General features: G+C 43.0%; 1 protein-coding gene across 18 annotated transcripts in view; it reads right to left on the bottom strand.

The window, feature by feature from the left end:
* The window catches only part of PTPRF (protein tyrosine phosphatase receptor type F), a 3,404,399-nt gene that overhangs the window by 1,404,008 nt on the left and 1,983,570 nt on the right, over positions 1 to 16,821 (bottom strand). For all 18 annotated transcript variants that reach the window (XM_044085436.1, XM_044085429.1, XM_044085440.1 and 15 more), the window contains one exon: positions 13,907 to 14,095. In XM_044085436.1, coding sequence (XP_043941371.1) covers positions 13,907 to 14,095 — 189 coding nt within the window. The remainder of the gene's footprint in view (positions 1 to 13,906; positions 14,096 to 16,821) is intronic.

Below are 16,821 nucleotides of genomic sequence, written 5' to 3' on the forward strand. Positions count from 1 at the left end.
CTCATTAATAGTCAAGAGGTTGATTAAATGCATTGCGGATCTCATAGTTCGCTATTTTCAATGTCAGGATTTTGATAGTAATCCATTTGAGTAGTAGTGAACACACCAAATGATTTTCGATAGAGCCTTCTCCACTAGTTGACAACAGCAACTTGCTTTTCTGAGAACCATCTTCTGGGAAAGAGTATTGCATTTTCTATGCCCCATACTAAGGCCCAGGTCTTCCAGAAGCACATGTCATGATGGCAGATGCCAGACCTAGTAAGCTGTACTCTGCCCCAAACTCCCTAGTTCTGATCCCTCTGTAGAGTGAGTGGGCACACATTCAAAACAAACAAACAAACAAGAATATAAATAATTATTTGGGGCGCAGTATTTTAGGTATGAAGGGCATTGGTATTCAAGGATCAAAATTCAAAAAGTTTATCTGGCAGTAACTTGCAGGCAGTGCGCATCCCATGAAACAGGTACACTCTTGCTCTGTGGTACAAAAGGATAAAAGCCCTGACTATGACCCAAGCAATCTGAGACTGATTAGCTTTTTGGGCAGTAGAAAAGCCAGGCAAGTGAGAATGGGAGTCGACAGCCATTCAGGGGGAGTAAGATGGTGCCCCTCTGGTAGTCCAACTGTTCCCGTACAAGAAGAGGTTTGCCTGTTCAAAATGGCTATAAGATGGGGGCCATGGGTTTGATCACAAGCCACTGATGGTAGCCCTCAGAGGATGTGTGTGCTTGAGCAACGCTCATACACTGGGGAGAGCAAAGGATGCACCCTCACTGACAGTGGTGTCCAAATCAGCTTCCAGGATGTGCGGCTAGGGCTGTTAACTGAAAACCCCAATGGCTCCATGAAGGGATGGGTCTGCAATTGGCTCTCATCCAAGGAGCGAAGGAGGTCTGATCAATGACTGATTGCATGAGTTTGATGGTCAAAGAAAAAACTAAATCCCACAAATCAGTAATAAATGTTAGCACCAGACTTGACAGAACTACTAAAACTGCCCGTCTCTAAGTTGTGGGGAAAAAACCCAAGCTTTTAATATTCTATTTGCTATCCAGCAGAAGTTTACCACAAATTCTTTATCCCACCTTTTATAAAATTCTACTGGAGTGCTGTCATATCCTGTTTTTTCCCCCCACTTGACATATGTATTAGTACATCCTAAACGTCTTACACAATAATCAAAACCATCAGGGACTCCTTCAATGTTGCATCTAATTCAGTCATAATTAATTCCAAATACTCCCACATTTACTTTAAAGGTGATTATGTTGGTTATCTGCTACATATTGCTTAGAGCAAGGCTTCCCAAATATTCTCATGCTGTCTTGTGGACGACAGCATAATCTCCAGTCTCCAAATCTCTAATCTGGAATACTAACCTTGGTCATCTGCTTCCTCAGCCGCAATGCTAAAAACTTGTAAATATCTTTCTTTTAATTAAAGTGATCTTTATGAATGCTCCATTTCATATGCAAGTTGTTCTATAATTTTCCTTCTGATTTCGTTTAATTTCTCTAAACTACCTAGGACTACTCGGACAGTTTGAGCTTGAGTTAATCAAGCTTCATTTGGGACAGACGTCAATCTAGCACTTTGATTCCAACACTGCATGAACCTCAGAAGAGGAAGAGGGCAAGAATTAAATGTGATAAGTTGATCCTCCTCATACAACAAGGGAGTTTAGGATTGCCTGACTTGAAGGGATACTTTAGAGCTACACAGTTAAGGATGACATACATAACACAGCCAAAAGGTTATAAATCAAAGAGGAAAGGGATGTTAATAATGAAACTAGGGGGGTAGCAATCAAACAGACTACATATTACATTCTTTAAGCAACAAAGTATTCCAAGAAGGATGCCAGCATGGAAACAGAGATTGGAGATTATACTAAAGTACAGTTTTGTACCTACCATAAATGTAGATGTTCGAAGATCCACATTGCTGCAGTCCTTACACTTGGGTAGTCCGCTGTCCTCGGTCGGCCCGAATATCAAAGTATTAGGCTGACGTCGGTCAAGGCGCTTAAGACTGACATCAGGACGTCAGGGTACAAATGCGCATGACCGACGTCATATCCTCAGTCTTTTCTTGCCCCAGATGTCAGAAGACCCTAAAAAGAAAGGTCAAAACCAAAAGACAGCAAAAAACAACCAACCACCCTAGTACTAACCCTATGTACAATATATACAATATTCACAATATGTACAACCCAAACCACACAACCGCCTCTAACTACAGAGAGGAAGGAGGGAGGTATGGACTGCAGCAATGTGGATCTTGAACATCTACATTTATGGTAGGTACAAAACTGTACTATGTTCTTCATCTCACATTGCTGCAGTCCTTACACTTGGGTAGAATCCCAAAGCAGAGGTAAGGGAGGATGGCAAAACTATAAAGCAGTAGGAGCTGCCAAAATGCCCTGTAAAATTGCAGTGGCAAAACCAGCCCTAGATTTAGAGTAAAGTGGAAGGTGGTAATGCTTAGAGAAAGTATGCACTGAACTCCAAGTAGCTGCCTCTAAAATATCTTTAGTTGCCACCCCCCTTAAAAAAGCTGTAGAAGTGGCAGTAGCCCTAGTGGAATGGGGCCTAATCCCAGCTGGAATCTCTTTACCATGATGGGAGTAACAGAAAGCAATACAAAACCCAATCCACTTAGAAATAGTTTGTTTTGACACAGGTTTGCCCTGAGAACCCAAAGCAAATGAAACAAATAACTGCTGAGACTGCCTGAACCCTTTAGTTCTGATCAAATAATATCGCAACTGCCTGTGTATATCCAAAGTGTGCAAAATCTTTTCCCCTTTATTTTGGGGGTTTGCATAAAAAGTAGGCAAATGAATAGTTTGGTTTAAAGCCACACTAGAAACCACTTTAGGCAGGATTAGTACGCAAAGACACCCTATCCTTATGGAAAATTAAGAAAGGCTCAACTGCCATAAGGGCCTGTAAATCAGACACCCTTCTCGCAGAGGTAATGGCCAACAAAAAAGCAGTCTTCCATGATAAATATTTCAACTCAGCAGTAGCTGCAGGCTCAAAAGGTTGTAGAGTGAGTTTCTCCAACACAAAATTGAGATCCCAAGCAGGAGTAGGAGCTCGGGTCTTATATTCTTTGCCACTCTAAGGAATTGCTTAAACAAAGGATGAGAAAACAATGGTGGGTCACAGTCATAGTGAGCAGAAATTGCTGCAGCATGAACCTTAATAGAAGAGAAGGACAAACCTTTGTCCAGTAACTCAGTAAGATACTGAAGAGCCACACTTAAATTAGGCTTAGAAACATCAAATTCCTTTGCTGTACTCCAAAATAAAAATTTCTTCCATTTATCTGCGTACACTTTCCTTGTACTAGGCCTTCTGGCCTCCAAAATAACATTCAAAACCTGCTGTGGAAGCTGAGACCCTCCAGGGTTTAAAACAGAATATGCCAGGCTGTTAGGTGAAGAGAGTGAAGTTTTACATTGAGTAGATGACTGTTCTCCTGAGACAGCAGGTGTGGAATCAAAGGCAAAGGCCATGGAGGCTCCCGTACCAGACTTCTCAGTAATGGGTACCAGTGCTGTCAAGGCCAATCTGGAGCTATTAAAATCATCTTTGGCTTGTCCTGTCTGACCTTCAGGAGTACCTTTGGGAGGAGAGGCAGAGGTGGAAAGGCATACACATGAAGATTGCTCCAATTGAAAGAGAGAGCATCCACTTTCCAAGCTGTGGGATGAAACCTTTTGTGCAAAACTTTGGCAACTGGTAGTTTAGTGGAGAAGCGAACAGATCTATGTCTGGAGTTCCCCATAACACTGTCAATTTCTGAAATACATGAGGATCCAATTTCCACTCGTGGGGATCCATAATTTGTCTGCTCAACACATCTGCTAAGGAGTTCTGTGCTCCCGGCAGAAACCTTGCCTGAAGATTTAGCTGTAAACTGAGAGCCGTCTCCCACAAAATCATTGCTTGTCTGCATAGAGGATAAGAATGTGTTCCCCCTTGCTTGTTGATGTACCACATGACAGTTGTGTTGTCTGTTAGAACCAACACCTGCCCAGGAAGGAGTAAATCCTTGAAAGCTATCAATGCAAATTGGACTGCTAACATCTCCTTCAAGTTGATATGTAAATGTTGAAGTCTGGCAGGCCACGTGTCTTGTACCCACTTTCCATTTAGATGAGCTCCCCAAGCTTTGTCTGAGGCATCTGTCGTTAGAATCTGACTCGCCTCTGGCCGGGTCACAGAGAGTCCCTTGTTTAGGTGACATTCCTGAGCCCACCACAAAAATTCCTTTTGAATGCAAGGTATTATCTGAATGACAGTGTCCATATCTTGGCAGTGCTGTGTCCATACATTTTGAGATACCATTGCAGCTTCCTCATATGCAGTTTGGCATTGGGAAGCACCAGAATACAAGATGCCATGAACCCTAAGGCTTGAAGGACTGTCCTTGCAGTCAGCCTGGACTGATGAGACAATTGATGGAAGTAAAGAGAAAGATTCTTTTGTTTGTCCGGGGTCAAAAAGGCCATCTGGGATGCTGTATTCAGTCTCACACCCAGAAAGCACATGTCCTGAGAGGGTACTAGACTGGACTTTATTTCGTTCACAGAATACCCCAGGCATCTTAGCACTGCTATCACATATTGTAAATGATGAAGAAGTTCGTCCTTTCCTTGGGCCAGAATCAGGCAATCGTCCAAATAAGGATAGATTTGTATTCCTCTTAGCCTGAAGAAAGCTATCACTGGAGCCAGAACCTTCGTGAACACTCTGGGCGCAGTAGATAAGCCAAAGGGCAATGCAGAGAACTGATAGTGAGAAGTCCCAGCTCGAAAACGCAGATACTTCCTGCAACTTAGCCTGATAGGAACATGAAGGTAAGCCTCCTTGAGATCCAGAGTCACCATCCAGTGATCTTTGCCCAGCAGAGGTAAAAGCTGTTGTAACGTCAACATTTTGAACTTGGGAATGTCCAGATAAGTGTTGAGGATAGATAAATCCAGAATTGGTCTCCACGTGTTCCCCTTCTTTGGTACTAGGAACAGGCGAGAATAAAATCCAAGGCCCACTTCTGGCAGAGGGACCGGTTGTATGGCCCCTATTTGGAGCAGCAGAGAAATTTGTTTGTGAGCCTCTAGTCTTTGCTGAGGAGGAACGTCCGGCATGCCTTTGAAAGGAGGCAAGGTATGGAAATAAAACCTGTAACCTTGGTGTATGATATCTAATACCCATCTGTCTTGGGTAATCAAACTCCAATTTTCCTTGAAGAGTGCCAACCTTCCTTCCAAAGGTGCTGCCATGCAAGAAGGATCTGGCAGCTGAAAAGGTAGGTCATTGGGCCTGTTTACGAAAGGACTGGCCCCTGCCCTCACCCAAGAATGTGCAGGAGAACTCCCTGTTCTAGGTCTGAAGGAGCTCTGAGCTCTGCCCCTACCACGTCTAGATCTACCCCTAGACTGTGAATCATAAGAAGGGTACGTCCACCCCTTAGCAGGCCAATTCCTACTAAACTTGGAGGCTGAACTTGCAAAATCTTTAACAGTCTGCATAGACTTAGCCTTGTCCTCCATTTTCTTCAAGACTGACTCCACAGGTGAACCAAACAACACATCAGACTGTAAAGGAGCATCCAAAATCCTTGTCTTAACATGTTCAGATAAATTCTGATCCCTCAGCCAGGCGTGCCTGCGAAGAACTGACCCAGTGGCAGCCACCCTAGACGAGGCCTGTACAGCATCAAAACCACATTGTAAAGAATGCTTACCCACCTGTTCAGAAACATGTACTAAATCTTGTAATTCTTTACACTCAATGCCTTCCGCCAGAGCATCTACCTTAGACTTCAATTGAGAAAGAAGATAGTTTTGATATTTCAACATGTGAAACTGGCAATTCAAAGCCCTCATAGCTAAGGTGGAAGAAGTATAGACTTTCTTTCCCCATCTATCCAAAGCTCTGGCCTCTTTATCTGGAGGAACCGGATTTTTTACAACAGAGGCCTTGACACCCTTAGGTCCCTGACTAACAGTTTCTGGGTCCGCCCTAGGACTCTTATAAAGATATTTATGAGCCTCAGGCACCCTGTAATACCTATCCGGTTTAACAGGAGCAGGAGGCAAAGAATCAGGATTAAGAGAAGCCTCTGCAAACACATCTTCCACAACAGCCAGAACAGGAGGTATAGCCAAAGGCCTATGCTTGGGTAAAAGCAAAAATTCCCTAAGACTTTTCCTGGAATCAGAGAAGTCCTGACCTTCCCACTTAAAATGTTCCCTCATGGAATGAAGAGTCTCTGAAAAAGAAAAATCCTCTGGAGGAGAAGCAGAAGGAGTTGAATCATCTGCATCAGAATCAGAATAAGGAGAGTACTCCTGCAAGTCTTCAGCCGAAGACTCTGAAACATCTGAAGCCTGCTCAAAACTCCCCAACTCTGGTTCCACCCTAGGCCTCTTATCTGGAGGGGGCAAAGAACCTCTAATCAAAGTAATCAAATCTTCTGCCATTTTAAGCATGTGCTTCTTGGGCACAGATCCTGTAGAACTAGGAGTGACACCAACAGAAGCTAAACCTGGCCTGCCTCTGGGAGAAGCCTTAGAATCAGAAGGAGAGGGCCTAACCACCTTAGGAAGGGAGGGGAGTACAGTAACCTGAGAAGCCCCTTCAGCCTGACCTGCCTCCTGAGAGGCCACATCCTGCAATAACAAAGTCTCCCCTGGGACTCCAGAGAAGCCTCCGGGAACCACCGGTTCCACTGACGCTCTAAAGAACCGTCGTCCGCGGACGACTCTTCTGCCTGGGTTTAGCTGCTTTGTCTTTGCGCTTCTTGAAGCGGCCGGAGCATCCGGCGGCATCTTATAATTGCACCGCTTCCCAAAGACCAACCTGGCACAATCTAACCTTCGCAATAGTGCGCTTATTGAACCTAGCACAAAAGCGACACCCAACAACATCGTGCTCAGGCCCCAAACAAGGAATACACAAAGTATGATAATCTCTATGCGGTATCCGTTTCCCACAAGAAATACAGTTATTCACTTTTTCTGACATCCGGTAAACCACTGAGGCAAGAAAAAACTAAAATGTTCCCCAACGGGGTACTTAGCCAACTTTGACTCGGTCTGAAACTCCGAATTCGAAAAATTTCAGAACGCCGAACGGCACTTGCAACGCTGCTTCTGCATCGGACCATGCGGCAAAAAAGACTGGGGATATGACGTCGGTCATGCGCATTTGTACCCTGACGTCCTGATGTCAGTCTTAAGCGCCTTGACCGACGTCAGCCTAATACTTTGATATTCGGGCCGACCGAGGACAGCGGACTACCCAAGTGTAAGGACTGCAGCAATGTGAGATGAAGAACATCAGGTATGACTGCAAGTAGGAGTATATCAAACAGACAAGAGGGGGAAGAAATTTACTGGAGGAAATGATTGAAAAAAAAAACAAAAAAAAACAAGTTTTTGAGAACAAACAACTAAGAAGTTATGTACTCACCATAATGTTCCATCTGAGCTGTTGACCTTCATTTGTCTTCAACTTGTGGGTTCTCAGATCCAGCACAGATCCGATAGCCGCATACTCAACATCTTGATCCGAGCTCCAAGCTCCTCCCCTACGCATAATGCCCCTGTCTCCTTCCAGATAGAGTTTACTACCCCACCTAGCATCGCACCCGACCCAAAAACTTATCCCATGACAAATAGCCATAAACAAGAAAGAAAGAGTAATAGGCATCCTGGTGATGACCACATCCTCTACTCGTCATACCACCACATAGTCTATGCCAGTCAGGGGGAAGGAGGGAGGGATGGTTGAAGACAAATGAAGGACAACTCAGATGGAACATTATGGTGAGTACATAACTTCTTTATCTAAAGTTGTTGTCTTCATTTGGTCTTCAACCTGTGGGACAGAGTCTCCAGCTACTACAAACCTGTGAGGCCCTCATGGAAGGATATTCCGGAGCACAGCGGAGCCAAAAGACACCCTGTTCCTGGACACGATGTCCAACTTGTAGTGCGAGTTAACGGTATGAGATGAAGCCCAGGTGGCCACAGAACAAATATCATCTAATGAAGCTATAGACCAGAAGGCAGCTGAAGTAGTCATAGACCTTGTGGAATGTGCCTTCACTTGACCTGGCGGAGTCAATCCCTTACCAGAATACACCAGCAAAATCACTGGGAAATCCAACAAGCAATGGTGACCTTAGATACTGGTTTCCCTAAGAAGGGTTTATAGCAAGATATGAAGAGCTGGTCAGACTTATGGAATGCTTTAGTCCTGTACAAATAAAAACGCCCCTGTCTGTGCACGTCCAATAAGTGCAATTTGTATTCCCCTTTATTTTGGAAATCCGGAAAAAAGACAGGAAGATTAATTACCTGATGAATATTGGCCTCTGAAGTTACCTTAGGGAGAAAGGAAGGGTTAGTATGCAAGGAAATCCTATCCTTATACAAAAATCATATAAAGTGGTTTGACTGACAATGCTTGGAGTTCTGAAACCTTTCTGGCAGAAGTAATAGCCACCAAAAAGGACGTCTTCCAAGACACAAATTGCATATGCACAGAGGCTGCAGGTTCAAAGAGAGCAGAAACCAACGCCTGTAAAACTAAAGTAAGATCCCATGGCAGTGTGGGATCCTTCACTGGTGGCCGAAGAAGAAAGGTGCCTTTAAGGAAGGCTTTACAAAGCTTTGAAGATGCTAAGGAAGCTATATTGTGCCCCACATGAAAATTAGAAATTGCTACAAGTTGAACCTTGACTGTAGAAAAACTAGCACCTTGTTGAAAAACCCCTGCTAAAAATTCCAAAACCGATGAGACTGGAGCAGTGAAAGGGTCTAGGGCACATTGTGAAGTCCAAATTGAAAAACGTCTCCATTTACTGGAGTATACCTTTCTGGTGGAAGATTTATGAGCCGCCACCAGGATCTTTTTCACAGGTGAAGATAAGCTGGGAGTCCTGACAATCAGGAGAACTGGAGCAGCCAAGCGGTGAGCTTCAGAGTGCCCAGGTCTGGATGGGGAATCCCCGAAGGATGAGAAAAGAGATCCTGAACCGGATCGAGCAACTATGGTGGAGCCACGAGATGAGACCACAGAGAGGGAAACCAGACTTGGCAAGGCCAAAATGGGGCAATGAGCATTACTAAGCTCCCCAGCCTGTGAGCTTTCTGAAGGAATTTTGGTATTAAGGGAAGAGGAGGATATGCATACAGAAGACTGGGGCTGGGGGGGGGGGGCAAGCATAAACAAGAGCACCTCTGAGGGCATCTCTGGAGGTGGGTTCAGAGCGAAAAACTCACTGCATTTCACATTGGGATAAGAGGCAAAGAAATCACACCAAGGCTGTCCCCACTTGAGAAAGATCTGTTTCGCTACTGAAGGATTCAAAGACCACTCATAGGGCATCAGAATAGACCTGCTGAACCTGTCCACCAGAATATGTTGGACCTCCCCGGAATGTGCGTTGCCACCAGAAAACGGCCGATGGAAATAACCCACTCCCACACTCTCATGGCTTCGCGACATAGGGAATAAGACCTGGTTCCCCCCCATTTGTTGAAGTACCAAACCACAAACATATTGTCCTTCTGGACAGCAATCATTCCTGAAGGAAGATGGGCATGGACAGCCTGCAACACTGGAAGCACTGCCCTTATCTCCAGGAAGCTGATATGCAAATCTGATCTCATAGGGGAACCATATGCCTTGGACTGTCCTTCCCGAGCAATACCCCCCTACCTTAGCAGGGAGGTATCTGTAGTCCCCATGGTCGAGGGAAAAGGGAGAAGAAAGGGGAGACCCCAAATAAGGTCGGGGGAATGTAACCATCACCGAAGAGAGTCCTGCCCACCCGAGAGACTCTAACAGGGTGAGAAAGCGGGAGATCTAACATGGACCACTGAACCACAAGAGTCCACTGAAGGACCTGCATGTGAAAACACGCCAGAGGTAAGAGACTGATCGTGGCCTCCATGGACCCAAACTCCCTTAATAATATTTCGGCAGTCGGAGGTTGAGCTTAAAGAACGACCAGGACGTGAAGTTTCAGTGAATGTATCCTCTCAGAGGTAAGAAAGACTTTGGTTTGAATTGTGTTCAGCTGAGCCCCTATGAAATCTAATACCTGAACCGGGGCCAATGATGACTTGCTGAGATTGATGGTGATGCCCAACCACTGGGCTACGGAAAGAAAATAATCCCTCACTTGACAGAGCTGATGCCTGGATGGGGCAGCGAAGAGGCAATCGTCTAGGTAAGGAAAGACCTGTATGCCCTGGGGTCTCAGGTGAGCCACTATAACTGCCATCACCTTGGTGAACACCCTGGGAGCAGTGATGAGACCATAGGGGAGCACTTGAAACTGGTAATGATCAGCTCCAAGACAAAAGCGCACCTGTCCATTTTGATGTGGTAGCATGCATCTTGGAGGTCGACTGAGCAAATCCAATCATTCTCCTGCGGGTTCACAAGAGGACTCCCAAGAGTGGGGAACCTCTGGGGTTCTGAATGCCTGAAGGCTATCTCGGGAGGGCTGACCATGGACAAGATGAATGACCTCAGGACACCTGACAGTGACGGGTTAGGAAGTTCCCAGAAGGGAGTAGGACGCTACTCCAGACTTGGAGAAGGTCCATACTACCACCCGAAATGTCGAAGGACTAAAGGAAACCCCATCCCCATTAGTTGAAACCACAAGGGAAGGGGAGTGGTGCCACCCCGGGCCTAGGCCCTTTGAACAGCACCAGCCCCGAGCTGTCGAAGGCTGATGTCGCCAAGGGAAGGGACCGATCCGAAAAGCCTGGACCAAAGCCCTCCCCAGGGACCCGCGCTGACCCCACAGAGCCAAGACCTGCTCTGATCCAAAGCCAAAGGGACAGAGCTAGTCAGAGACCCTGGGGAACAGAGAAAACACACATTCCTGGATCCACTGACACCTCCCTAGAAAGAAACGTGGCCTGGGAATCCAAAAACCATAGGAATCGGAAGAGGAGAAGCCAATTTAAGACCTTGGAATCTCCCCAAGCCCGAACGGGCTGGGAACGCCAAAAAGCCTGTCTCTATCTGGGTCCTAAGGAAACTTCTCATCTTCCTGTCCATGTCAGAAGGTAAGATGCTCCTGGAGGATCTGAAACAGGCTGAAGAATGAGTGGATTTAGATGGGGAAGTCATCTTGGATTCTAACACCCTGCAGCATTCCCAATCCGGGGAATGCCTTCTATGTCTGGGATCTGTTAATTTCGGATCCTGAGAAGATCCAACTGGGGAGCCCTGAATAATTAACTCTGGATCTGATGAACGTGTCGGAACCAAACCTAGTAGATCAGCTTGCCTCTGATCTGGGGGAGCTAACAGATCTGAGGGGACGGAGATAGGATCTGAGGTTCTCAGATCCGGGGAGACCTCAGCACCAGAAGATGGATCCAAAGTATCAAGGACAACTTCAGATCCAAGGGGCTGCGATCTGAGTGACTTAGCCATTTTTGCAAAGCCAGAGGAGAAGCCCCCGGGGAGACAGAGGAGGCTTTCCTCTTCGAATCCTTGTGGCGCTAGAACAGGGGGAGCCCGAAACAAAGGAACCGCCTTGTGCCATGCCCTTGAGCAAAAGTTTATTCCGGTGAACTGCCAAAGCCCGAGGATTGAATGCAGCACACACGGAGCATTCAGCCTCGAGGTGGTCGGATCCCAGACAATAAACACACTGCCTGTGAGCATCAGAATTAGGCATCTTACGCTCACAAGAACATCATCTTTTAAAGCAGTTAGGTTTGTCTGCCATAGTCCTACACCAAAGCGCACACACACACACCCAAAGGCACAAATCTAAACTAAGAAGCCCCTAAACTACAAACACAACCCTTGACAGTTAACAGGGACCAAACTCTCACAACCAACAAAAGTAAGCAAAACACAGAACAAAACACCTGATAACACCTAAAATAACAACTAAGGGAAGGAACTAAAAGAAAAAGACGTAAAGCGCCGAAAAGGAAGGGAGAGCAAAAAAGAATACAAGCCAAATACTGTAAGCGAGCTAAAAAGGGAAGGGGAGGAATAGGAAAGGCTAAACTACCTAGAAAACAGAAATTAAATCACTTAACTTGAAAAATTAAAAGCAAATCCTCTAAACTACGCTGCGAGTCAGGAATTGCATCTGTAGCACAATCCAGCAAACGAGATCTGAGAGTTAGAAGGTAGAAAGGGATTATGGGAGTGGGAAGTGCTCGAGCCTTGGATCTACTCTGTAAAGTGCCAGATCGAATCCAAGACCCAGACGTGATGAATAATGAAATGGATAACATCAGATCATCATCATCATCATCATCTTCTTTCGGCTTTTTCCTGGTTAGGGGTCGCCACAGGATGTTTTTTCCTAAAATCACAATGGAACATGAATACTTTTGTCCTAAAATCTCATGACACTTGACATTTTTAATTTTTCTTTTCACAGGACAGAACTGCCCAAACAAGTCTTGTATTAAGAGGGGAAAGGGGGTAGTCCTATTGGCCAAATTACTTGAATATTAAAAAAACTGTTAGTACACAATATTTAATTTAAATTTATACTGGGAATATGGTAATCAGCAAGTCCTAGTACTGCAGCTAAGCCTCTCCTTTCTCAACCAAAAGAAGCCCCTGTGGAAAGGCACAGCTGCCAAAACAAAGACATGACGCTGCCAAGCATAACTAATCTTGGGATAAACATCAGAATTTATCTTTATTACAAATTAACTTCCAATCAAAGTCTCTAGACTCCTTCAATGAAAATAAATTTGCTAAGCTTGTGGAGAGAGGTCAGAATGTTTGACATTACTGAGGGAAATGTAAGAAAAAGAGGCTATTTTTTTTTTTAACCTACAGGTTTTTTGTTTCCATGCCAATCTGAATCCACCTGTGCGTAAATTCTGATGTATCCTGCAACAGAAATGCCCTTCCATTTGAACAGATGCAAATATATCATCTCCACAAATACAAGGTAAAATCTGCTAATTAACTCACCAACAAATCCTTTCAGCTGTTCAGTACTTCTAACATTATCACTACACATAAGCAGATCAGTTTACAGTGGGATGGAATGGGAACAAGCAATGTGCACTTTCCACAGATGCGTAGGAATTTAATATTAACTGACGTAAGATATCCAGTTTTGCTTCATTAGTTTTTGAGAGGTGCAGCTAACCAGTGACAAATGCACTTGTCCACATGACAGAATTGAATATCAGCAAGAGATCACTTTCTAATCAGAATAGCAACAATTTACTAACATCCAGCATCTGCTTTGTCAATGACAATAACAAAGATAACAGATTATTTCATTATTGCCATTTTATAATTAATGAGTGTGATATTTTCTGTTGGCACATTAAGATTAGGACGCATTTGTGGAAGAGATAAACTAAAGGTCACAGCAGAACATTTTCACAAGCTGCGCATTTATTAGTATAATTAGTGCCCACATCCGACTCTGGGCTGTGGGAAGAATGCCAGTTCGGATCTTTTGTCGGTGTCTCATTATCCATTTAAAAACAGTACGCCATTTCATTAAAATAGTTTAACAAGGCACAGAGAATGGCAAAGCAGCACATTTTGCTAGATACGGAACATTAACACCAGGTGTCTCCCTTAGCTCAGATCCCAGATGAAACCCGTTTAAGGGTTTCACATACTAGGGTCACAGAATCTGGAATAAAACAGAAGACACATGACATCGAATTTACCAAATATTAATGCTAAAGTTTAGCACCACCAAACATAATTTCTTCTATCTAGTTTTAAACAACCTACTTTACCACCAACAAAAAAAGAAGGAAAAAAAACTTCATGCATGCACCTCACAGTGCAAGTCTATACCTCCCAAATTCTGCAACATGGTACATACAAATACCAGGGCACATACCTGAGCGGAGCTGTTTGATTCTGCCATTACTGCTGGCTGTGTCTACTGGAAGAAAGTCCTTAAACCAAGTGATTTCTGGGTCTGGGTTTCCACTGGCTGCACACAGCATTGTAGCTGTGCGCGTCTTCTCTACTACTTTCAGCTGGGGCCCCATGTCAATTTTAGGAAAACCAAATGGAAGGGGTTCCTCTGAAAAAAGAAAAACAAAATAAATTGAAAATAGCAATTAACTCCAGTTTATAATCACATTTAATGTTATTAGCTCATCAAACTAGGGCTGAAGCAGACACACAAACCCAGGATGAAACAAAAAAGACATCCAAACACAAAACACCTTAAAATTTGAGCAAGCACTATTGTTCATATATTATATGCAAGTAATCATTCAGAGTATTATCAAACATTATGTCCAGAAAAGTAGAAATAATATGAACATCTTATTACTAATCTGTCATACTTCGAAATAATATCCGTCAACCAGGTCATACCATAATGATATGGGATGAATGGAAAAAAGATGCTGTATGTTTCACAGTTACACAAATGTCTTCTCAAAAACTGTCTGTTATTAAGTTGAGGGATTTCAACAACAAAATGCCATCAATCTTGTAAAACCCAAGGGTATAAATCAAGAATCCCTTTCAACACACTGTCCTAAAAAATAGCTAGGGGTTCAGTATTCATCCCTTTGCTGATGTAACAGTTTAGGGTAGAGGGCCAAAAAAATGTCCTTTTGTATTTTTGGGACACCACAATATTATGAATCCTTTAGTTTCTAACGGTACAAAAAATCATATAGTTCAGGTGCAACAGTCCCTTCTAACAGAATGCATAAAAATGAATCAGTATATCTTTATGCTGTCATAATTTTATTATGAGAAACAAAGACGTAAAAGTTTTTTTAAACAGGAGTTAAACATTTTGTTATAATTAAAATGATTTATAAGAGCAGCCCGAACCACCCTGATTGGTTTTCCCTAATAGACTTGGCATGCTACAATACAGTGCTCCCAGAGTACCTGCTACCCTTACTACTCACCTGTGAGAGGCAAGTGGACCACGCTCTTTCACTTCTCTCTCTCTCTGCCTGGCTCCTACAGTACCAGAGCCAATAACTGAACCCCAGTTACCTCGGTTACATTAAGGACTCCAGACACCTCTATGCCATGGAGTAAGGAAGTCTAAAACATCTGTTTTTCAAAACAAAGCAATAGCATCTGTGATAACACAACCATAACGAGGGTCCAAATTACGTCACAATACAGACGTAATGCCACGACTAGAATGCATGTCATTGGCAACAGCACTAGAAAACTGATTTGCATTTTCTGGCCAATTGATTTGATAAAATAAATGCAAAATGAGCCACTTAAGTATCAGGACATTACTTTATTTTTACTAAGCCAATGTAATCTCTTTTCATCTCGCTACGAGAGACAACAGCAGGAGCACGTCAGCCTTAAAAATTCTCAGCAATCATGATGCAATCATGAACCATTCACTGAATGGCTCGATCTTTTTTTTCTGAAACTGTCCTAAAATTAAAATGTTCATTTAACCCAGGGTAAGACCAGACGTTAAACTGCCACCCTTAGCCACAAGCAGTCTAACTCATTCTGAAAATCCTCCCAATGAACTTGTTTTTTTAAGGGGTAAATCACTGTATTTGTAATTAATTGTTTCTTATTACATGGATGTAAATAAGTGTATTTGTAATTTTACATATTTTCTATTACTTGAACTGTGGTGCTGCTGAAATGTTACAATTTATCTCACCTATACTGGTTTTCGCAGAATGCCCAGATTGTCTAATATTTTTAGTCCATTCTTCATAAAATGTGTGGTTTTCTAGCAAATCCTTGATTGAAATCACTAAATGCAGATAGACATTTCAGTTACAGACTTCATATCCTTCAGAAAATGTGTGTCAATGCAAAACCTGTAATTCTAGCAACTTTCTAAACTTACAAAAGCAATAATTAAAATCGGTCCATATTTTTAGGCCTTTGCCCCCCCCATTTTATTTTTGGCTTTATCTAGTTGTTCTTGTATCAAGAGGTTAACTGCAACTTGCATTGGTATTGTTACACGTTTACCTACCTGTATATCAATTTTCTTTTGATCCTGTGAACTCGGATCACAGTTGTAAAGGATTAACCGACCAGTCCATCTATCCAGTTACAAAACAGAAGCAAACAAATCACCGATTCTTTTATCTAAAATGATTTCATTGCATTTTATATTGCAGGATGTACGTCACGTGGTGTACTTTGTGGGCCATACTTTGAGAAGTTTAAGCATTAAAATATACGAGCTTGCACACGCAATTACAAAGAAAAATAAGAAAAAATGCACTTTGATACTCCTTGATATGCAAGCAAAAAAAAAAAAATATATATATATATATATATATATATATATATATATATATATATATATATATACACACACACACACACACATATATATATATATATATACACACACACACACACACACATATATTTTTAAGTTTTATATAAAAAGGATGGTGATTTGCAGAATGTGTAAGGAACAGAATACAGGTGGCATGAAGCTAAATGCCAGCTCTCACTCTTGGTTAAATGAGCATGTAACTTTACAGCAGCTTTAAAAAATCACCCCTTGACACATTAAGTGAGAGCACATTAAGTCAACATGTAAAATTATTGGCTGGTGATAGTTTTTAAGGCAGAAATCTTACAGAATTAACTTCCTGATGAAGTCTCACATTGTGGGATGAAAGTGTTTATGTTTGTTAAATAAAAGTATTGTCGTAACCTGAGGATCAAATGGTTCAATTTGTGTTTCAGTTCATTTCTACACACCTGACATATCTGCCATTTTGCTTAGGTACTTATTTTACTTAGTTTGCATGTAGCTCTTCAGGGCCGCAG

This window comes from Protopterus annectens, chromosome 10.part0 (assembly GCF_019279795.1).
Source record: "Protopterus annectens isolate FY-2018-M chromosome 10.part0, PAN1.0, whole genome shotgun sequence".
NCBI lineage: Eukaryota > Metazoa > Chordata > Ceratodontiformes > Protopteridae > Protopterus > Protopterus annectens.